Source organism: Choloepus didactylus, chromosome 4 (genome assembly GCF_015220235.1).
Source record: "Choloepus didactylus isolate mChoDid1 chromosome 4, mChoDid1.pri, whole genome shotgun sequence".
NCBI lineage: Eukaryota > Metazoa > Chordata > Mammalia > Pilosa > Megalonychidae > Choloepus > Choloepus didactylus.
In genome coordinates, this window is record NC_051310.1 from 130,110,780 (window position 1) to 130,134,164 (window position 23,385).

Here is a 23,385-nt window from a genome sequence, read left to right on the forward strand (position 1 = left end):
GCTTTCAATGGACGTCTTCAAACTGTCTCTCATCTGTAGCTACTCTCTCAGCTTCTGTGCATTCTTCACAGTGTCCCTCTCGGCTGTAGCAAGCTCACTCCTTCTGTCTGAGCTTATATAGTGCTCCAGTAAACCCATCAAGGCACATGCTGAATGGGCGGGGCCACACCTCCAAGGAAACTATCCAGAGTCATCACCCACAGTTGGGTGGGGTGCATCCCCATGGAAACACTCAAAGAATTACAATCTAATCAACACTGATATGTCTGCCCACACAAAATTACATCAAACATAATGGCGTTTTGGGGGACATAATACATTCAAACCAGCACAGCCAGTCTTTTAATTTTAGCTAGGTATCTGATATTTTAAATTTGTATTTCCCTAATAATAAATGATGCTGAGCATCTTTTCATGTGTTTATCAGCCATGCATATATCTTCTTTGGTGAAGTGTCTGCTCAAGTGTTGTCTTCTATAAAATTTTTTTTTTTGTCATCTTAATGAGTCTTAAGATGTTCTTCATATATTCTGGATGCAAGACTTTTGTTGAATATATGTGTTTTAATATAATTTATTGATTTTAATAGTGGTAAAATATATATAACACAAAAATCATTTTAACTGTTTTAAGTGGGCAATTCTTTAAAGCTAAGTTATTGGCAATAATGTGTAACTTTTACCACTATCTATTGCCAGATTATTTCATCATCCCAATCCAAAATTCTTACTCATTTAACAATAACTCTCCATTCCTCCTTCTCCCCACCTGTGGCAACTACTATTCTGCTTTTTGTCTCTAAGGATTTGCTTAGTCTAAGTATCTGATATAAGAGAAATCATACAATATTTGTCCTTTTGTGTCTGGCTTATGTTACTCAACATGATGTCTTCAAAGTTCTTCCATGTTGTAGCATGCATCAGAACGTCATTCCTTTTTATGGCTGAATAGTATCCCATTGTGTGGCTGTACAGCATTTTGTTTATCCATTCATCTGCTGATGGACACCTGGGTTGCTTCTACCTTTTGGCTATTGTGAATAATTCTGTGATGAACACTGGTGTAAGAATAACTGTCCAAGTTCCTGCTTTCTACCGTTTTGGGTATATGCTTAGGAGTAGAATTGCTGAGTTATATGGTAATTCTATGTTCAACTTTCTAAGAAATTGCCAAACTATTTTCCACAGTGACTGCACAATTTTACATTCCCACCAACAATGTACAAGGGTTCCTAGTTCTCTGCATCCTCACCAACACTTGTTATTTCATACCTAGTGTTGTGAAGTGGTATCTCATAGTTTTAATTTGCATTTCTTTAATGCCTAATGTTGTTGAGCATCTTTTCATATACTCTTTGGTAATTTGAATATCTTTTTCTGAGAAATGTCTATTAAAATCCTTGGTCAATTTTTTAAATTGGGTTGTCTTTTTGTTATTGTGATGTAAGAGTTCTTATAGATTCTGAATGTTAAATGCTTATCAAATATATGGTTTCCAAATATATTCTCCCATTGGGTAGATTGTCTTTTCACTTTCTTGATAATGTCCTGTGATGCACAAACATTTTTAATTTTGAATTCCATTATATCTGTTTTTCATTTATTCCTTGTGTTTTTGGTGTAAAATCTTAAAATCCATTGTAATCACTCCATTATTGTCCTTTATTGTATTTAGTTGCTTTTTTGGAGTCTACCATTTTTATTCCTTATTCTTTCCTTTTCTGTATATTTTTTAGTTATTTTCTTCGTGGTTACCTTTGTAATTACAATGAACATTTTAAACTAATAATAATCTAGTTCGACTAGTGCCAACCTAGTTTCTGTAGTATACAAACTCTCCACTCCTATATATTGCCATTCCTCTCCCTTTATACTGTTATCTCAGATGACATCTTTATACATTATATGCCCGTTAACATAGATATAAAATGTTATTTTACACATTCACCTGTTAAGTCATGTGGGGGTGAGGGAAAGCACTTACAAAATAAAATAAAACAATAGAGGATTTCATATTTACCTATGTAGTTACCTTTACCAATGTTCTTTATTTCTTATTACTGAAGGATTTCCTTTAGCATTTCTTGTAGGGCAGGTCTGCTGACAATGAACTCTTTCAGCTTTTGTTTATCTGTAAATGCCTTAATTTCTCCTTCATTCTGGAGTCACCTCCAGAGAACCTCTTTTGTTGTTCAGAGATGGCCTTTCTCTCTCTAAGTCCGACTCTGCAAATAAATTCATTAACCTCCTCCGAATGTGGGACATGACTCCCAGAGGAGTGAATCTCCCTGGCAACATGGGAAACAACTCCTAGGAATGAACCTTGCCCTGGCGTTGTGAGACTGAGAATGCCTTTTTGACCAAAAGGGAAAAAAGAAAGGTAACAAAGTAGAGTTTCAGTGGCTAAGAGATTTCAAATAGTGTCAAGAGGCTATCCTGGAGGTTACTCTTATGCAAGCTCCAGCTAGATATTCCAAATGGCCACAGTATGTCCAGCCCTAATCAACAGTACACCTGAAAGTACTAAAGAATACCTAGGTCCCTATCTGAGACTCTGTAAAAGTTTCACCCACTAAGTTTGCTTTTCAGAAACTTAAATTCCCCAGAGTGTTCCTATGCCAGATAAGTCCCAAACCCCATAGGCAACAGCCTCTCCAAGAACATCAACCAGATGTAACCCTTGTTCTAGTTTGCTAGTGCTGCCAGAATGCAAAACACCAGAAACGGATTGGCTTTTATAAAGGGGATTTATTTGGCTACAAAGTTACAGTCTTAAGGCCATAAAGTGTCCAAGGTAAGTCATCAACAATCGGGTACCTTCACTGGAGGATGGCCAATGGTGTCCGGAAAACCTCTGTTAGCTGGGAAGGCACGTGGCTGGTGTCTTCTCCAAGTTCTGGTTTCCAAATGGCTTTCTCCCAGGACGTTCCTCTCTAGGCTGCAGTTCCTCAAAAATATCACTCTTAGTTGCTCCTGGGGTATTTGTCCTCTCTTAGCTTCTCTGGAGCAAGAGTCTGCTTTCAATGGCCATCTTCAAACTGTCTCTCATCTGCAGCTCCTGTGCTTTCTTCAAAGTGTCCCTCTTGGCTGTAGCAAGCTCGCTCCTTCTGTCTGATCTTATATAGTGTCCCAGTAATTTAATTCAGACCCACCCAATGGGCGGGCCAACACCTCCATGGAAATTATCCAATCAGAGTCATCACCCACAGTTGGGTGGGGTGCATCTCCATGGAAACACTCAAAGAATTACAGTCTAATTAACACTGATAGTCTGCCCATACAAGATTACATCAAAGATAATGGCGTTTGTGGGGACATAATACATTCAAACTGGCACAACCCTATTCCCCATAATGTTGACACCCCTTTTCAATATGAACATGTTAGGGTAAGTTACTGCCCAGATTTCCCTGAAGATTGAGAAAGTGATCAAACAAGAGAGAGAAGGGTAGCAACTGACAAGATAGGATTTAATAAAGGATTATGAATACTGATTCTTTATATATATATATATAATATGTATTTAGTTTCTAGGGTACTAGAATAGCTAGAGGGAAATAACTGATATGGTGGAACTGTAACATATAACATGCTTTGAAATTTGCTCTATAGCTACTTGTAAAATCATACTTTGAAAGTTATCACACTTCTATATATGTTATACTTCACAATAAGAAAATAACTGAAATTGTGGAACTGTAACCCATAACATTCTTTGAAATTTGCTAGTGACTTGTTAAACTGTACTTTGAAAGTTACAACTTTTCTGTGTATATATTTCACAATAAAAAAATGTAAAAAAAAAAAATAAAGATGTCATGTGAAAGTGATTGGACAGCTACTTTAGATTGGGTATGCCAGGAAGTGTCTTCTGGGGAAGTGACATTTAAGCTGATAATTAAATATCAATGAGTCAAGCTTCCACATTTTAGAAAGAACAGCATTCCAGTGAGAGGGCTACCAGAAGAACCAAAGAAAACCCATGTGTGGTTCAGAGCATGGGAAGTGAAGATGTGGTCACAGAGAAAGGCCAGATGACAATAGGCCAGAGCAGAGTTCTGATTTTATTAAGTGTGATGGGGAGTGATATGATCTAATTTATATTTTTAAAGGAGAACTTTTCGTACTGCTCAGTAGATAACGGACTGCTGGATTGGAGTGAAAGCAGTTTGAAGAAGAGTAACGTTGGTGGCCTAGATAGGGTGATCCCAGCGGTTTTGGAGAAAGTGTACGAATTTGGAATATATATGTCAAAGTGGACAAGACATGCTGATGGGAAGATGAATTATGATTGACCCGTAGACTTTTGGTTCGAGGATCCGGGTAGTTACTGGGGAAGGAAGCAGGCGCTCATTAACTTCCAGAGGAAGGAAAAGTCCCTTCACTTCCCGGAGCTGCGGCGAGAGTTGAGATCAGGCGGCTGGAAAACAATACTCCAGACCCACAGCGCGGGGCCACCCCGCACCAGAACGCAGACAGAGCGCGGCTGTCCGCGGACGGCTGGACACTAGACCCACCATTCTCCGTGCCGAGCTTTTGGCGTCTTCCGGGCGGGGCCGGAAGAGGAAGTCGCCTGTGCCGTGGCGCCCCTATTAGCAGCAGCGGCCTTGCGAAGCCCGGCGTTCCGCCACCATCTGGCCGGTCTGTGGAGGCAGCGTAGCGGCAGGATCCGAGCCTTCCTACGCGGAACCGAGCCGCCGGGAACACACTTCCCATGGGACTGCAGTGGCGGCTTCCCTCGGCCGCGGCCGTCCTGTTCTGGGGCTTCCTGCTGCCTCTGGTAAGGGGGCCGGGCGGGCGCTCGGGCCTCCCCGGGGCGGGGCTGGGGCTGGGGCCGGAGCTCCCCCCTCCCTGTCCGGGCCTCCCGTCGGTCTCCGCTGCTTCCACCCTGCCTTCTTCCCCCGCCAATGCTGGCCACTCTTATTTTTACATTCTGTTTTCCTCCCCTTTACGCCCTTCTCTCCTTCTAGTCTCCTCTTTTTCACCTGTTTCCCCCATCCTTTGTAGCCCGCACCCCATTCCCTTCCCTTAAAGTTCCGCGAAGTACTTACCCTAAAGAAAGAGATCTGCGGAGCCCCTCACTTTACGTTTACCTTGGTGCTTCTCTACAGTTTTCACTGTTCGGGCATTTTTTATTGACCTCTGAGTTTCACCGTCTGGCCTTGCTTACCGCCTCTAAACCTCTTTCCTCCGAGTGGAAAAAAAATTATGCATGGCTCAGAAGTGTTAATCAGGGACTGCACTTTAGTTTAATTGCTCCAATAGAGGCTTTTTTCTTTTTTCTTTTTTTCCTCCCCATCTGTAGTTCCCGCTTCGCCTTTGGGCTCTTAAAATTCTAGGTTTTTTGGGGGGTAATAGTAATTTTTTTTTTTTTTTTATTACACCGAAGAACATCTTTAGTGATTTTCAGTGTTCTACCGAGTTTAAAGGGGAGGGTGTCCAATAAGTGTTCACGAGTAAGTGTTGACGAGTTTACTTTCATAATTACAGAAAAATAGTGATTTTTAAAAATTCAGCGTGAAGTAATTGGAACTTCAATCAGTGGGCAGGACGCCCGTTTTGAATGTTTCAGTTTTTGTTCTAGTGAATTCTACTGAGGGAGTTTCATGTTGGAAACTTTTGTGAACGTTATTTTATACAGAATTGGTATCGTGTATGCCTATCTATTTCTTTCCGTTAGAATATGAAAGTTCTCCGTAAGACATGTTTTGCTTGCTTTCCAGTTTAAAGGCCCAGTGTTAGTGAATATATTCAATATAAAGTGTCTTTAACTTTTATTAAAAAAATGATGTAGTCATATCTTTGCTAGGCAGCATTAGGAATATAAAGAGAATGTATCTAAAAATTTCTTTTGGGGGAGTATGGTATAAAGAATAATAAAGTAGCAGTAGTAATCTAGTAATAGTCTGTTTACTGTGTGACAAATAATACTTATGGTCCAAAAGATAGCAACTTGGATAGAATATAAATGCACTTAAAACTATAACCTAGTTATTAAACTTGTCAAAGTGTTTTTGGACTCTTTTTCATTTGAATCTCTTAAACTAATAGTAAGTTTGTGTGTGTGTGTGTGTGTGTGTGTGTGTGTGTGTGTATATATATATATATATATATATATATATATCATATCCCCATGAATCCTTTGTCAATGTTAATTGATAATACAGTAATACATCAGTTCCTCGTAAATGTACATTGAATTTCTTATTAAAAACTCTAAAGCCTCTCCCTCGAAAAAATGTAGGCAGAATTTTCATATGATTTCAAAGGCTTAACAAATCTAAAGGCTACTGTATTCTACGTCAACTCAAAGAATCTTCTTTAATTCCTTCTCTCCTGCCCTCCTCTCAATCCGTTGGGTAAGCTAGGTGTGTTCTGCTATCAGAGATGCTGAGCTGCTGGTTTTACTACATTCCTCCTTTAACTTTCAGGTTCATCACAATTTTGCCACCCTATCAAGTTCATGCCATCTTTGCCTTCTGTATTCTGAGCTGTTTGTGAATTTCTGCATTCCATTGCTTGCTTTTTGAGTCACTGATGGTTGTTTTATCTCCTTCCCAAAATATTCCACCTACAAGTACATCTCTTTGAAACTCAAAATAACCCTGAGAAGATTCAAGAAGATTATGACTTGTCCTAGATCCAATGGAAAGTAATGAAAAAGAAGACTAGATTATATACATTTATTGATATTTTTTCTACTCAATTATGCAGTAATGATCTTTTTCCAAATCAAAAGTAGAACACAGACTGATAGGATAAATTCATGATTTATTATTTTTAAGAAAAAACTTAATGATAGAAGTTATATTATTATATTCTTGATACTATGTTAAAAATCACCTGAAATTGAGTCTGTTTATGAAAATCTAGATCATAAAGTCTCTAGGTATAGACCCTCATTCCAAGCTTATTAAGATTCTTTTTTTCAATTTTGATTGCCTTTATGCCAGAATTTGTCAAGCTTTACCATGCCCTATGGTCTTAAATCTACTCTGATTGGTGCATTTTTATCACTTGCCTGGACTTGTAGGCATTTGTAGTTGTGAATTCTTGTCTACATCATAAATTCTGTAAAAGTTGAGATGAGATATATCATTATGTAGTAAGATTACTTAGGGAAAACCCAGGAGGAAGGATGGCTCTAGGTAACAAGTACTATATAAGTCCTATGAAAGAGGAACCATCTGATCCTGCTGTCTCCCCTGGCAGCTCATAGACTGCTGAGTACTGACTGAATGAATGGTTGCCTTCTGTCCTCTTCTGCACCCCAGTACTTATTAGCCTGTATATTGCAGTCCTGAGATTCTCCAAGTGCTAAGAATGATCCTGGCCCTATTTCCCCATGGCCCACAGACTACTCTGACCTCTAAATCTCATTAGATGCCCTGGCTCCCACTCAGACATGAATTTTAAGTAATTAAGATTAAACTTAATTTCTGTGGGTTTGGGTCTAGTCTCTTTCAGTGCTTCATTTCTGTAAACCTCAAATGTTAGAAGTAGGAATAGAAAAAACATTGGTTATCTTGATTATATAATTCATTGGAGAAGAAAGACACATAGAAAATATATGATAGTGGATGATCAGAAAGTTATTTAGATGTGACTTTGGGATGGGTGTTATTTAGACACACAGTCTCAACTCTGCCTTTCCTGCAGAGGCCCCTTAAAACTTTTACTATAGTGCTATTGGCTAAAACTCAACTATGTGTAAAATAAAGATGTTTGGGAAGAAAGAGGAAGCTTCCTACATTGATGTGATGTAAAGGTTATCTGGGTAGGCCTCAGCATTTACCATTCAGTGATTATATTGCAACTTCACATATTCTGGTTTAGAAATACAGATTTTTAAAAAATTGTGAGTTCCCATATATAAATTCTGTTTATTAACAAAATTAATGCAAAAAAAGAACTACTGTATTTTAATGTCTAAAAAAGTGAAACAACATTAATTTGTAGATTTTATGAAGAAAGATTGCAGGGGATTTAATTAGAGTCACAGTCACATTCCCACATTGCCCCTTGAAACTGAAGGATTCAGTAACTAAGGGATAACATTACAAATAACACAAAGCAGGTTTAATTGGCATACTGTGGAGGGGAGGTGGTGGAACTGGGAGTCTGTGATACATCTACTAAAGAGTTTTGAAGGTGCTATGGATGAAATGGGGGAACTGCGGGCCAAAATACAAATACTGGCTGTGCCAGCAGACTGCAGATGCAGTGTGACTCATATCTTGAGAAAATTTCTAACTGGGCCCCAGCACTATCCAAAAAACTGGTAGATTTCATTCTCATTCGTGATGAGGTCTATAAGCTTGTACTCTGTGGACCAACGTCAGAGTATCACCTGGAAGCTTGTTATAAATGCAGAGTCTTAGGCTCCACCTCAGATCTACTGTATCAAAATCTGCATTTTAACAAGAACATGAAAATTTGAAAAGCACTGAACTTTAATAAAGGGTAAGAAATTGCTGTGTAAATTTCTAAGCATAATCTCCAGGAAAAAAAAAGAAGAGCCATGTTTGACTAATCTGTTAAAGCTTTTAAAGAGAATTAAATATATACACGGGTAAAGTTAATGTTGCGTTATTCAGAGCTTGATCGTGTGAATATGGGCCAAGATACAGAGTCCCACAGATCCAAAGGATGGCATGAATACAGAGGGTAGGGCAGAGTATGCTAGATAAGTAATTAGCTAAAGAATTGTTTTCAGAATGAGTATGTGAAGACTTGAACTTGGAAAATAAATCCAATTCTCGAAGATCCTGTTGAAAGAGAAAGAAGGGTAGAAACCAATAAACCTTGTGAATCAGGGTCAAGAAAGAATCTAACTGTCGTATTGGCTTGGACAGGAGTAGAACAGGCCTCTTCCCAGTAGGTTAATATTGGGCTAGTGAGTCAGCATCAGGAGGCTGTTGGAACAGAGGTCAGGAATCCAAATACATGTGGTTGGAGCTACCAGGAAACTGGAGTGTGAAGCATTAACGTAGCCCTAAGAGACGGACATGAAGGCAGTCTAAGACTGACTCGGTGTAAGTAAGCTGATGAAATAAAGTTCCTTGTACAGACCCTCTGTTTAGGGTCTGAGTACGGAGAAAGGGAAAGTAATGTCCGGTAAGGATATGAATATAACATGTACCATTACAGTTGTCCTTTTTTAGACTTTGGAAATCTTTTGGTACTTATACCAAAAGCTTTTTAGGAGAGAAATTGTGAAAGGAATAGGCAACTATAACGTTAAGATAGACTTAAACATTAATATTCTTTGATTTGAAAAGAAGATGATATGGAAAATGATTGAAGTCAAGTGGTCTAGATAAAGCAGATTAGGAATTGTTCACAAGATCCTAGAATACCCAAACAAACAGACACACCAAGAAGTTTTATGAGGTAAATTTGAGTCAGAAAAAAAGGAAGTACTGGTTCACATTATGGGTTGATAAACTTGCTTTCCTTGTATGTGAGGATCAAGTAATATGCTGAATGTTAAAACACTCATGTGAGTTGATGATTTCATGGCCCTGGAGGACACTTGTTTCCAGGACCAGTTTGTATTAACTGGCCTGAGAGAGAGAATTTGGGGCGAGCAGTAAGGAGCAACTGTCATAGGGAAAGGAGCTCATAAAGGTCTAGAGCCTATAATTAGGGATATTTGAAAGAGCACAAGGAAAGGACTTAATGTTTGGGATATTTAGGATGTGGTAGGAACTGGTTAGGTATTAGAAGAATTTGAGGAGTAGTAGGATTATTGTGGAGAAGATATATGTGACCAATATTAAAACTGGAGGTTGATGACTGGACACTAAAGAGAGAGGTGCTTGGGCCCTTCTCTATGAAGGGACTGTTAAGTAAAAGCAGAGTTGAAAAACTGGTGGTCTCAGTTTTTGGAGAGCTTGGTTCTGATCTTGGCCCTGACTGATCATTTCATTTTGATCATTTTCGCTCAGTTTAATCTCTAAAAAGGGAGTAGACTGTGTTATCTCTAAATCCCTTTTAGCTCTCGAAACTAAGCTTTTTCTTAAGAAAATATTTTTGTTATTGATAGGAAACTTAAAGGGTTTTGTTTTTGTTTTTGTTTTTTTGGGTTTTTTTGTTTTTTAAGGATTGAATAAAGTCATAGATGATCAGGCTACTGTTGATTGTAAAGGAAAATTCACATGTTTTGAAGCATGTCATTAACTTAAAAGATGTAAAGGATGGTATCCTGCCCACTCCATCATAGTCTTTGTCAAATGATCAGTACTAGCCTGAGTGGACCACAAGTCTCACCTAATTTGGCACTTGTAATATTTGAATGGAAGCTGAGTTTCAAGTCCATTTTCTTTATGCTTCCCAATTTAATTGATCCACAGTGATGGTGATGTGGTTTCCACTACTATGTTCCTTATAGCCTTGCCACACATGGTGTGGTCCATAACCAGCAGCATCAGCATCACCTGGGAGCTTGTTAGAAATGCAAAATCTTAGACATCACTTTAGACCTACCGAATTAAATCTGCTTCGTTGGTATGATAACTAGGCAATTTGTATTCACATTAAATCTTAAGAAACACTGTTCCTATAGCAGTGGTTCTCCAATTTTATCAGGCATCCCAATAACCAGAAGGGCTTGTTAAGACACAAGTAGAGTTTCTGACTCAGTGGATCTTGGATGGGCCTCAAGAATTTGCATTTATAACACTTTAAGAACCACTAGAGCTTTTACTAACAACTCTGACTTTACTCACATTCTGTTTGTGATTGTTTCAGGTGTATTTTTAATCTCCCCAGTAAAACTAATTTGTTTCTTTCTTTAATAGCTTTATTGAGATATAATTCACATACCGTACTGTTCACTGATTTAAAGTATATAATTTAATGATTTTAGTACATTTCCAGGTAAGTGCAACCATCACCACAATTTTAAAACATTTCACACCTCAGAAAGGAACCCCATACCTTTAGCTATCAATCTCCTATCCCTTATCCCCTTGGCTTAAAGCAACCATTGATTTTGTGTTTCTCTTGCATCTCATACAGCACTTGGCAAGGTGGTAAATATATTTTTAATGATAAAAGCTACCTTTATTAAGAGCTTACTATGTGCAAACAGTTGTGTCATCTAACTTAACCCTCATGATAACACTGTGAGAGCAGGGCATTTATTGTTCTCATCTGAAAGCTGAGAATATTGAAGCTTAAAACAGGTTAAGTGACTTGCCCAATGTAGCATAGCCAGTAATATTGAAACTGGCATTTTATCCCAGGTCTCTAACTCTAAAACTCATGTTCTTAACCTTTATACCATAATATTTGTTGAAGTAAACTGAATTTTGAAGCTTTACAATCTCTATGAGCAATTTTACCAAGATAATTAAAAATGTAGTGGAGATGCTTAAGTTGTTTTTAGACATGCTACCTTGTGAAATTTGCTGCATGCTCTACATTCAGTATAACTATTCTAAAATCATATATGGTTGTACTTTCATCTTTTATACTAGTCTTCCCCTAAAATGTGTGTTTTTTTCTTAGTAATTCCCGTAGCAATGAGTTTTCCTTTTATCAGTGGTGAATTTTCTACAGTTGTAGGAAAGATTGTAATCTCTTTATAATGATAAATTTTACTTATTTTTGGACATCTTTGTACTGCCTTGAACATAACACTTAAAAAAACTCTTATTTTTGTAATTATAAAAGTGATGCAGATGTGTTTTAGAGGCAGCCTCAAATGACGAGGCAAAGGGCTAGAGCGTTTCAGGCTGAGGACCCAGCCCGAGCAAAGGTGTGGAGGTCGGGAATGTTATGGATATAACTGGGAACTGCAAGCAGGGCAGGCTGGATGCTGTGTGTGCAGAGAGTGGGAAGACAGGCCGAATCTGGGGTGTGGAGAGCCTTGACCGCCAGGCAAAGGCGTCTGGGATTTATCTCATGGGTGGTGGGGAGCCACAGAAGGTTTCTCTCCACAGCCGACCCAGTTCCAAAGACACATCCTGTCCTTCCTCAATGTCTCTGAAACCTCAGTCCTCCTCCTCCTCACTTCTCTCTCCCAGATTAGAGCAGCAGCCACCCCCACTGTGCTCCCTGCAGTTTGGCTCCTCTGAGCCACCTTCCAAAGGGAATGTCCCCAACACCTGCTGTTCACCTTACACCTCCTTCCAGGAAACTTCACTGGATGTGGGAACTCCGCATTTGAGGAAGGTTTTATTTTGTAAACCTATAGCTTCTCTAATAAAAAATTAAAAAATAAACAAATAAACAAAAAAGATGCAGAGAACAATCATATAAAAGAAGATACTGTATATGTATCCGTATGGAAAATCTAATTGAAATTTTAGAAAAGCTACAGAGCAGTATGTATAATGTGATCCCATTGTGTCAAACAAACAAAAAAGATCTGTATATATTTATCTTAAATGTTCATGGACAGTGTCTGGAAATATATAAAAGAAACCCATGAGAGTGTGAGTATGAGAGCCAGGATGATCGAAGAGGAACTTTGTATATACTCTTCTGTTTTGTTTGAATGTTCTTCCTTCTATTAATTTCTCTCCCTCCTGTCTTTTTACACCCTCGCCTTTGTTTTCCTTTCACTTTTTTCTTTTAATAGCCTGGTGTGTGTCTCTCACATCTTTTTTTCAGACTCACACAGATATACGTAGGAATTTATTGGTCATTTTTATAAAAATAGCATTATACAATAAATATCTCTCTGAAGTTTTTCTCACTGTGGACATCCATTTTGCTAAAGGTAGAGCTAGTGATTTTTTATTCTGTGTACTATGCCATAATATAGCCTTACCATAATTTAATTGGATCCCTATGAGTGGAAGTTGTTGACATTTTTTTCCATAAATAATATTGCAGTGATTACCATAATTCATTTATTTTTGTGCATTTGTGTATTATATCAGGACAAAATGCATCAGAGGATTCTATCAGAAATTTTGATAGATACTGCCAAATTGTCTATTGAAAGGGTTATACCACTTCAACATAATGTGTAAGTTAGAGCCCAGATCCTGGTTTCTAAATACTCTTCGTCTCCAAAAGGACCTTGGTGGAATGGCTGGTTTCAGATCTGTGGCAGAACAACAAGTTGTGCCTAGTACATCCTGTGTGGAAAAATAAGGAAGTCCTCAAAGACTAATGAAATCTTCTCAAAATGATATAATGGTCAAGTAGAGTAAGCTCTACTGGCCAAATTTGGAACGATTTGTGCATCAAATGAATAATTATGGTAACTGTTTATAACCCTTTGAATTAAAAAAAATCAAAGCATCTCTAGTTTATATTTAAAAAAGGATGGTGGGGGTTGACGGTAGGAGATTAAGGCTGCTTTTAAAGAATACAAGCTAATAAATGTAGAAGGAATGATAGTATAGTATTAAAAAACATTCACCGTTTTCCAACCCCCAATGTGATACCTAAAATTAAATTCAGGTAAAGATCTTCATGGATGTAAAACCCTGGGGAGAGATAGTTGGGGTATTCACAAGGTGCCACAGATCACCTACCAATCACAAAGGGAAATAATATACCTTTACATGGGAGAAATCTTGCAATTACTACCTTAACCAGATGATCAAACTCAGCATCATTATAGATTTAAAATGGTTAAAAATCAGCAATTTCATATGGTTCAACCTAATTGCACTGTAGTGGCAGAGGTTCAGTATATTATTTTTTTTATTTGCCAAGCAGTCTCTTTTATCCTCCCTTATGGTTCTAGAGAAAGATTTGCTCAATGGAGGAGAGAGGAAGCATTTGGATTATTCCAAGTTTTAAGGAAATTGTGCTGTGGAATGGTATTCCAGTTATCTTAAGATGTTTCTTTAAATCATGCTGTCTCCCTTAACCCAATGTACAATAGTTATTTTCAGTCACTTCTTACCTCTTAACTTGTCCTTCCAGGTAGTAGAAAGTAAGGGAAAAGAAAAGAAAATTATAGTGACTATTCTTTTTCCTCACTTTAAGTTCTAGATTTTTTTTTTTTAAATAAGTTGGAGAATCTTGAAAACTTGAGAAACTGTTCTGTTTCAAGTAACAGCTGGTTCTCTTCTAAAGATAGCATTTAGAAATAATCACATACCTTTTTTATTCCAATTACCTTTAGAATATGTAAGGTAAGACAGGTTAAGGGATTTGGGATGCATTTTCTTTTATAGAAGGTAAACAATGAAGTAATAACTCATAGGAGATTGAGAAGAAAAGTTTCAGGCTGTGAGAGAGTGTAGTTTAATACATCATAGCAAGAATCCTCCATGGGATATGGCACTTATAACAGGGGCATAACTGTGTTACCATAAAAAAGTAACTTATTTTCCTTAAAGACTGTGTTCTGGGCAAATGTGTAGAGTTTAAATATCCTCAGGTTTTCTTTTTTAACTTCTCAAAACAAGAAACAAATTCATTGAAAACCTTCTTTCTTAAGGAAATGTAGTCAAACCCATATATAAATAGGTTACTAAAATCCTTAGTTGTTGACAAGATAAATTATTACCAATATGAAAATTATTGTTCATATCCTAGACAGCTTCTCAGGAAGCAATCCTGCATGCATCTGGAAATGGCACACCCTTATCATCTAAGGACTACTGCATGCTATATAACCCTCATTGGACAGCTCTTCCAAGTACCTTAGAAAATACAGTAAGTAAAACACAGTTTCTGTTCTTAAATATAAAAATATCAAAATGGTGAGAATGAGTAATCATTATGGTTTAGTGTGTGAACTCATTATAATATATGGTGATTAATAATTATTTTATTGATTTTGCTCAAGTATTTTTCTTTCTGTTGGAAAGGCAAGTTAGGGGATTTAAAAATATTTACCTCTAAGCCTTGGTTTTTAGTTATAAAATACTTCTGATTTAAAGAATATTGTGTAAAATCAATATTGGTACTTTATCATTTAATGCATTTAGGGTGAGATATGATATTTATCATGTAAAAGGAATTTCTTATTTTCAGACTTCCATTAGTTTGATGAATCTGACTACCACACCTCTATGCAACCTCTCTGATATTCCTCCTGCTGGAATAAAGAATAAAGCTGTTGTGGTGCAGTGGGGAACCTGCCATTTTCTTGAAAAAGCCAGAATTGCACAGAGAGGAGGTGCTGAAGCATTGTTGGTTGCTAATAACAGTGTCCGAGTAAGTTATAAATGTATAATTACTTTTTTACAGCTCATGCCATCAAATTTTGCAGGAATTGAATCAAAATAACTTCCTTGTGTGTGGTTAGGGACTGAATTTTGAATAATCTGATGATAGGATTCTTTTTAAAGAAAAATTTTGGATCTGATGAGCATTTAATTGGAAAATTTTGTTGTTTTCTATTTCTAGTGTAGACAAGATTTTGTTAGGGAATATATCAAATCTTAAATCCCTTAGAATTCTACTGTGGGTACCTAGGTGGCACATTGCTGCAAGGTCACTGGGCTGTTTGCCCAGTAAGTTGATACTGGTAAATACTATCCATTTTATACATATATACACACACATACATACATACATATTGTGTTTATGTGTATATATGTGTGTGTGTGTTGTGTGTATATATGTGTATATATCTGTGTGTATCTAAGTTTATTTGAAAAGGATTCTCGTTTTCCTTTTTTGATGGATTTTTGTTGTTTTTTGTTTTTTGAAAAAGCACTATGTGTTTGTAAACAGAAAATGGTCTGGTAAGACTTACAAATAGAGATTCACTAAAAAAGGACTCAGAAACGCCTTGGATTTAGGTTCTTTAGGGGTTTATAGTATAACATTGGTAGTAACTGGGAGCTAAAACTCTGGTTTTTGAGAACTCTTACTACAGTCTTAAGAAGGAACACCTGAAACTTTGTTGTTTTTTTTTCCTAAAGCAGTTTTATTGAGATATATTCACATACCATACAATCTATCCAAAGTGTACAGTCACAGGCATTACTGTATTCACAGAATTGTGCATTCATCACCACAATCAATTTTAGAACATTTTCATTACTCCAAAAAATTAAAAATATAAAATAACTGAAATTTTAAGAAAAAGGAAACCCAAAACATCCCATATGTATTAGCCTCCCATATTATTGACTCCTAGTATTGGTCAATAATACCAATTTCTTACTGTTGATGAAAGAATATTAAGGTATAATAGTGTTGTACCTCTTAATAATATTTAGTCTTCTGATCCATGAACACAGAATGTCCTTCCATTTATTTAGGTCTTCTTTGATTTCTTTTAGCAATTTTTGTAGATTTCTGTGTACAAGTCCTTTACAACCTTGGCTAAATTTATTCCTAGATATTTGATTCTTTTAGTTGCTATTGTAAATGGATTTTGTTTCTTGATTTCTTCCTCAGCTTGCTCATTACTAGTGTATAGAAACACTACTGATTTTTGCATTTGATCTGGTACCCCACCACTTTGTTGAATTCAATTATTAGCTCTAGTAGCTTTGTTGTAGATTTTTCCAGACTTTCTATATGTAGGATCATGTCATCTGCAAATAGAGAAAGCTTTTCTTCTTCCTTTCCAAATTGAATGCCTTTTACTTCTTTCTCTTTCCTGACTGCTCTGGCTAGAACTTCTAGCACAATGTTGAATAACTGATGACAGTGGGCATCCTTGTCTTGTTCCAGATCTTAGAGGGACAACTTTCAGTCTTTCACAAATGAGAACGAAATTAACTGTGTGTTTTTCATGTATGCCCTTTATCATGTTGAGGAAGTAAAACTTTGTTTTAAAACTTTAAAAAATATGTATTATTTATATTTAGTGGAATAGTTTATATTCCATTTTTTTCTGTAAACATAGCCACTCACAATTTTTCATAATATATTTTTTTCTTTTAGTATCCTCTCTCAGGGAACAAATCTGAATTTCCTGATGTGAAAATACTGATTGCATTTATAAGCCTTAAAGACTTTAAAGATATGAAACAGGTAAATTGGTATTTACATATTATATTTAATTTATAAAAATATGATTTTACTTTTAATCATTGACATTTATTGGAATTATATTTGTTCCATTTGCTGATTTAATTGGAACTGTTGTATTTGCTCCATTTGCTGACAAGAAGCTATAATGGCCTTTCAAGTCTTTATTTGGGAAGTACTCATCTCCTATTTGGTACAAACTGTCTCTTGTGCCTAACTTTAAAGCCCTTACTTTAGAAAGGATGTATATTTGTTTTGACTTCTTTTAAATCCCTCTGTTTCATATCATTTTTCTTAACTTTAAATCCCTCAACAAAATGTGATTGTGTGAAACACTACATTTTGAATGTTTAATAAACCAAAGCATAACCTGATACTTTTTTTTTTTAATTTTTGTTTTTTTTATTCTTTTTCTTTTATAACCTGATATTTTTAACTGAAGAATGTATCATGGTCTCAAAGATAATTCTGTTACTCTTTACTGTCTGATGTATAGTGTCCATTCCAGAGTGAAATGTAGGATATTGCTGCCATTCTTTGTAATATAGAAAAAACAAAGTCCTGTGCTCATCTGTTATTTTGCCTTTCAGACTCTTGGAAATAATATTACCGTGCAAATGTATTCTCCATCATGGCCTAACTTTGACTATACTATGGTGGTTATTTTTATAATTGCTGTGTTCACGGTGGCATTAGGAGGATACTGGAGTGGACTAATTGAATTGTAAGCTTAATTAAGTTTTTTTGTGATAAATGGTTAAAAAACATTGTTTGATAATGATTTTAATCCTTGTCACAACATCCAAAAAATTTACCTGAACTCAGAATATAGTACCAATATATATGTAGTGCCAATAAGACCAGACTGCAGACCTGTCCTCATACAAGACATTTAACTTTTCACTGAGAAGAGAATCCTGAGAAAAAGAAGAATTTCTTCTAATTCTTCTGCTGGCAGGGAAACAGTGAAATCACAGCAAAGACTCTTTTAGGTTAAAACGTTTAATTATCTTTCCCAGGAAAGGTGAAGGTATTTAATATCTTAATATGCCTATTTGCTTAGATTGGAAGAAAATAAACAGGAGAAGGTAAGGAGTTTTTCAGCTCCTTTTGAGATGGGTCATCACAGTGTGGCCTCAGCATTCTGTTTAATGCTTTAGGAATTTCAAAAATATTACGCATACCTGTATTTTATTTTACCTATAGAAATTCCAAATGTACATAAAATTTGGATTTCCATACTTAATAGTAATATATTGACCTGAACACAATCTTCAAGGTTATGTACTTATGAGTCTCAATTAAAGTAGGCAATATAATACAGAAGGATCAGTTCATATTCATAACTCTGAATGGAAAAGTTTTCTCAAAGCATATTGTTTCATGCATAAAACAATATATTCATGTTCTGAATTGATCTGTTGGTTCCATTAAAAGGGCTTATTTTTAACTAATAAAACCAAGCTTATTTGTAATTTCTTAAATACTAAAACATAATTGTCTTACATCAAGAGGGAAGTCTTAGAGTTTAACAAGTGTAGTAGGTTCCTGGAATAGTGAACTTTGAACATTTTACATATTTGGGAAGCATGTTTCAGCATACTTGATTCCATTTATCCTTGTGAATAAGTTTTTTTTTGTTGTTGTTCATTATTAATTTTTAAAAGCGTAGTATGTAAGAAGAGTTCCAAGATCCCTAAGATCATTTTCCAGTTTATTTGGTGAGAGTTTATAAATTATTTTTCAAAAGCTATTGAGCATTAAAAATGTTTTCCTATTTAATACAGATTCTACTTCCATTTCTGTGTAAATTATGTTTCTTCTGTGGAGGAGGGCTTTTTACACTGTAATGTGCATAGAAACTATCTGGAGATCTTGTTAAAATGAAAATTCTGATTTAGTAGGTTTGCATTCGGGCTGAGATTTTGCATTGTTAACAAGCTCTCAGGTGATTTTGCTGGGCCAGGGAGTGCACTTTGAGTTAGCACAGGAATCTTCTTCATCTATGTCAACACAGGCTCCTCCTCAAAATTGGAGATGGGAGAGGAGCACATTCCTTTTTTATTCATAAAAGATAATTATGGGACAGGAAGAATTTGTTGCCTTCTGTAGTCAGGTTGGAGAAGGAGTTGACCCTTACCTCCAGGATTTTGGAATTTAGAATTGAGGGGGCTGATTCTAAGAGAGAGATAAAGATGGGAAGAATTAAGAGTGTGTTGGGATTGGGGAGAGGATGGTGTTATGGGAAGGAGAAAGAATATGAGTCAGTGATAAAAAGGAAAAAGTTCCATAAAAGGAGAATTGTCAAAAACCTAAGGACTATTGTTTAGCAAATAGAGTTGGGTAGAAAGAGAAGGAAAAAGAGAGTAAGTCCTGGGAAAGAGAAAATCTGCCAGAACAGGAACTCAATCCAGAATTACCCTGCCATATGAAAGATGTACATTATACAAAAGGGAAAAGATACCTTGGTTCCTTTTAAAGATTTCTTAGCAGAAAGTTAAAATCTGTCCTCAAATGTCTTAGTTTGCCTGAGCTGCTCTCAGAAATACCACACAATAAGGATTGGTTTAAACAGGAATATATTGGCTCATGGTTTTGAGGCTAGAAAAAGTCCAAAATCAAGATATTAGCAAGGCTTGCTGTATCCCCAAAGATTATAGCCTTCTTGGGCTGGCTGCCAGCAATCCCTGGGTTTCCTTGGTTTTTACACCCGCCTCCCATCACATGGTAATGTTCTCTTCCTTTCTCACTTCTGTGACTTCCAGATTCTCTTTGTAAGGCCTCCTGTAATCCGGAGTAAGGTCCACCCTGCTTCATTGGCCACATCTTAACTAAAAATAATATCTTTAAGAGGTTCTGTTTACAGTAGGTTCCTACCCGGAGAGATGGAGATTAAGATTAAGAACATATGTTTGTTGGGGTACATAATTTATCCTGCCACATCAAGCTTCTTGGCCTTAAGGTGGCATGGAAAAAGGCTCCACTTCCCATTGCAAGTGGCTCTCGAGCTGATTTAAGAGTACATTTATAGAAAGATGAATTGTAATATTTTAAATTGATACAAATCTAGTATGTGCTTTCCCTTCATGAAATTGCCTGGTGCTTTTGGAACACTGAATATGACTATATAGGTCTTTAATGTGTTATGGTTTATATTGTACAGTGGTAAAAATGTCTTTAAATGTATCTGTATGCGATGACAGATACCAAAGGTTAGCACCTTTTCCCACTCAGGTCACACTTGTATAAAAACTTCTGTTAATCCTCTGTCATCTAGTTAAGTTTCAGGGGAGGTACTGGTATGGTTTTCTACCAACTCTCTTTCTACTCTCTTCTTTATCCAGGCAACCTGCCTAAAGTCACAGATGCTTAAAATGGTAGCCGTCCTTTTACAAGCAAATGGTGTGTTGGTAAATGAGTCATTAGCAGATGTGCGATTTAATAAGTATGAAAGTGTTGGGGTGTTTTTTTTTAACCTACAGTTTATATTCTGTGCGGACTTGAGCAGGGTCAAGATGTGCACAAGAGGGAGCAGAGTTTAGGAGACTAGAGATTAAGGTACTGGAGCTGAAGCAGTATGTAGTGGGTTCCGTATAAGGAGGAGGAGATAGTAAGGTAGAACAGAGACTGCTCAAGAAAGGAATCTCGTGGCTCTTTCCTCTTCAACTTCTGTCTCTTGCTTTTTATTAGCTGTGTGACCTAGCAAAGGTTATTGGGAGAATTTTAATCAATATTTTGCTGTCTTAGATAAAGATAGAAAAAAGCCATGACTTGAACTTCTTTTTGAATCCTTCATAACACTTTGATGAGCACAGAATAGGCATATAGTAAATCCTGAGCTAATTGGTATGAGAATTACCTGTTTACATTCAGGAGGATTTAATTTTAGAAGTACTTTACTATCTATGAGCTGGTAATAGTAAATATTTAAGAAGAATTGTTTATAATTTTAAAAATATCATATCAATATAAATAGTTTTCCAAGTTAAATAATGTAAACATCTACAAACATTAGTTTTATATAATGAATGTCATCTGTTTCAACAATTTTGCCTCCAGAAAAGATACTTCTTCAAAAGTTAGTGGTTAATAACAGATCATCTCAGGGAGGTAAATTATAGGCAATTTCCACTTTCTAGGCTAGATACATCCTTTTTGTGTGCAGTTTTTCAAAAATACATTCTTTTGTAATCAAAAACAAGTCTGAATTGGTGTTAGAGATACATTTTAAAAATAACTATACTTGGCAGAGATTTGCTGACATTCCTGTGTGTGTTTATGCAGGGAAAACTTGAAGGCAGTGACAAACATTGAAGATGGAGAAATGAGAAGAAAAAAGGAAGAATATTTAACTTTTAGTCCTCTTACAGTTGTAATATTTGTGGCCATCTGCTGTGTTATGATGGTCTTACTTTATTTCTTCTACCAATGGTTGGGTAAGAAGTCATATTTTATGTTTGCTACTTTTAGTACATATTCTTTTCATTTATTTTGCCAGATTTATATTTTCCTTTAAAGTCTCCATTACTCTGGGATAAAAAAAAATTCAGGTAAAAAATATAGCCTGTCTTAAGGTACGAATACTTCTTCATGGCTGACTTGAAAGAATTGCTGTGGTCCCTAAGTTTTCCTTTGCAGATAAAGCATGATCACCCAGTATCTAAGCAGTGGACTGAGGACTTCTTGGGTGGATATATTTAGTTACGTGAAATAGAAAACTATGCAAATTACTGGTTTATTGCTTCTGCTTACCCCCAAAGTATAGTTTAGTGTAATGCTGTATTGATTGAAGTTTGTTTTACTTATACAAGCTGTCAGGATCATATTATATCTGAAGACACACAGGTACTTGCTGTTGTCTGGAGAGTAACTGGTACTTTTTCTCCTTTAAAAATGCAAGGGTAGGAACTATAATTGCTTGCCCTTTCCCTGGACAGTCTTCCTAATGGTTTGACAGGATGGAAATTTACCATCCCTGGCCAGTGTATAGCACAAAAAGGAGGGAAACTGGAGAAAAGTGGAATGTGCCTAAAGAGAACCAGCAGAAACCCTTTGTAAAACCACCAAAGGCTATAACTCTTATTTGAAGAACATTAGCATAAATTTCTAGACTAGAAAGCTGAGGACCTGGTATTTCATCTTTTTATAATTCTTTTGTCTTGTGGCAGGAATTTAAAAATTAGACCTATGACATGTACTTCCAATTTTAAAAAAAACATTCTGTAAATGTCACTCATGTTTCAGTCTGTTGCTGGGAGAGTGGCTGCTAAGATGATTTTTGTCTTATGTGGGTATTGAGCAGCTAACTTTTCTGAATTTAATACTCAGTCTTCAGTTGTTTAATTTGTGCCTGAACCTCAGTTGATATATCAGTGGTTTTTAATAGAAAAAAAAAGGAGTCCTACCCTAAAGCATGTTTAAATATTTGGTGAGAAATAACCTGAAACTCATCACATTTAAAAAGTTGACATTGTTCATAAATGCAGTTTTTGATGTAAGAGGAGTATTATTGAATCACATGGTTTTCCCAAGACACAGAATTTAATTGTGATTCTGACAATGGTTTGTGTGATATTGCAAGATTTACTTTACTTCTGAACACTTCCTAATGGCTAAATTGCTTTCATTTCTTAGTATATTAAATAAGGAGGTTGTACTAGATAGCTAAGATTCTCATTACCATTTTATGATTAAATCATACTGAAGAAGGTAAATAAAGAGGAGTTAAATAAACCAAATTATTTCCCAGCCTAATCATTTTCTTAGCTATAATAAGACATTGAATGAAAACTCTCTTAGGGCCTCAGGAGCATGATGTCCGCCAGTGTTTTAAAACTTGGATTGGACAACTGTGGTAGATGACTTACCAGACTCCACTTGGCATTCTGTACCTGTATATCTTACTATTCAAATTTCCATACATAGTTACTGCCAATAAAAAAAAAAAAATGATGTTTACATAAGGCTTATTATGGGCCAGAAACTGCTCTAGGCATTTTACATATATTAACTCATCTAATACAATAACCTTGAAATAGGTGTTATTACATTTTATGTTTTAGAAATGAGGAACTCAAGGGACTAAAAGTAATTTTATTAGGGAGAAAGTGCCTATTCCTGATTTACTGTCTCTACTCTTTCCTCCCTTTCTCATCTAGAACAGAACTCTAATTCCTGGAATTTAGTGGAATTGGAAAATTCTGTTAAAATTTGTATTTCCATTGTGAAATTTTGAGAGTTCAAAAGGGAATGCTTTTAGAGTACAGCAATTTCCCTCCTTTTTAGTAACAAAGAGGTTGTAATATTTTTAATTTTTAAATAGTTCTTGAATAAGTCTAGATAATATAGAGAAACATTTGTCAATATTACCCACCTTTGGTTATTTGTGTATCATATCATAAAGAAGAAATGTGTTTAAATGGATTTGATTTTACCACAGGCCAAGTTATTATAGATAAAATCCTACCATAGGAAAATA

At 36.1% G+C, this 23,385-nt stretch overlaps 1 protein-coding gene across 6 annotated transcripts in view; it reads left to right on the top strand.

Moving 5' to 3' along the window:
• Nucleotides 1-4,458: 4,458 nt before the first annotated feature.
• Nucleotides 4,459-23,385, top strand: part of SPPL2A (signal peptide peptidase like 2A) — a 52,988-nt gene continuing 34,061 nt past the window's right edge. Inside the window, exons 1-6 of one of the 6 annotated variants that reach the window (XM_037833989.1) lie at nucleotides 4,459-4,779; nucleotides 14,511-14,630; nucleotides 14,952-15,134; nucleotides 16,821-16,910; nucleotides 17,498-17,631; nucleotides 21,192-21,343. In XM_037833989.1, coding sequence (XP_037689917.1) covers nucleotides 4,714-4,779; nucleotides 14,511-14,630; nucleotides 14,952-15,134; nucleotides 16,821-16,910; nucleotides 17,498-17,631; nucleotides 21,192-21,343 — 745 coding nt within the window. In that variant the 5' untranslated portion in view covers nucleotides 4,459-4,713. The remainder of the gene's footprint in view (nucleotides 4,780-14,510; nucleotides 14,631-14,951; nucleotides 15,135-16,820; nucleotides 16,911-17,497; nucleotides 17,632-21,191; nucleotides 21,344-23,385) is intronic. The other 5 variants (XM_037833990.1, XM_037833987.1, XM_037833988.1 and 2 more) reach the window with 5 other exon arrangements.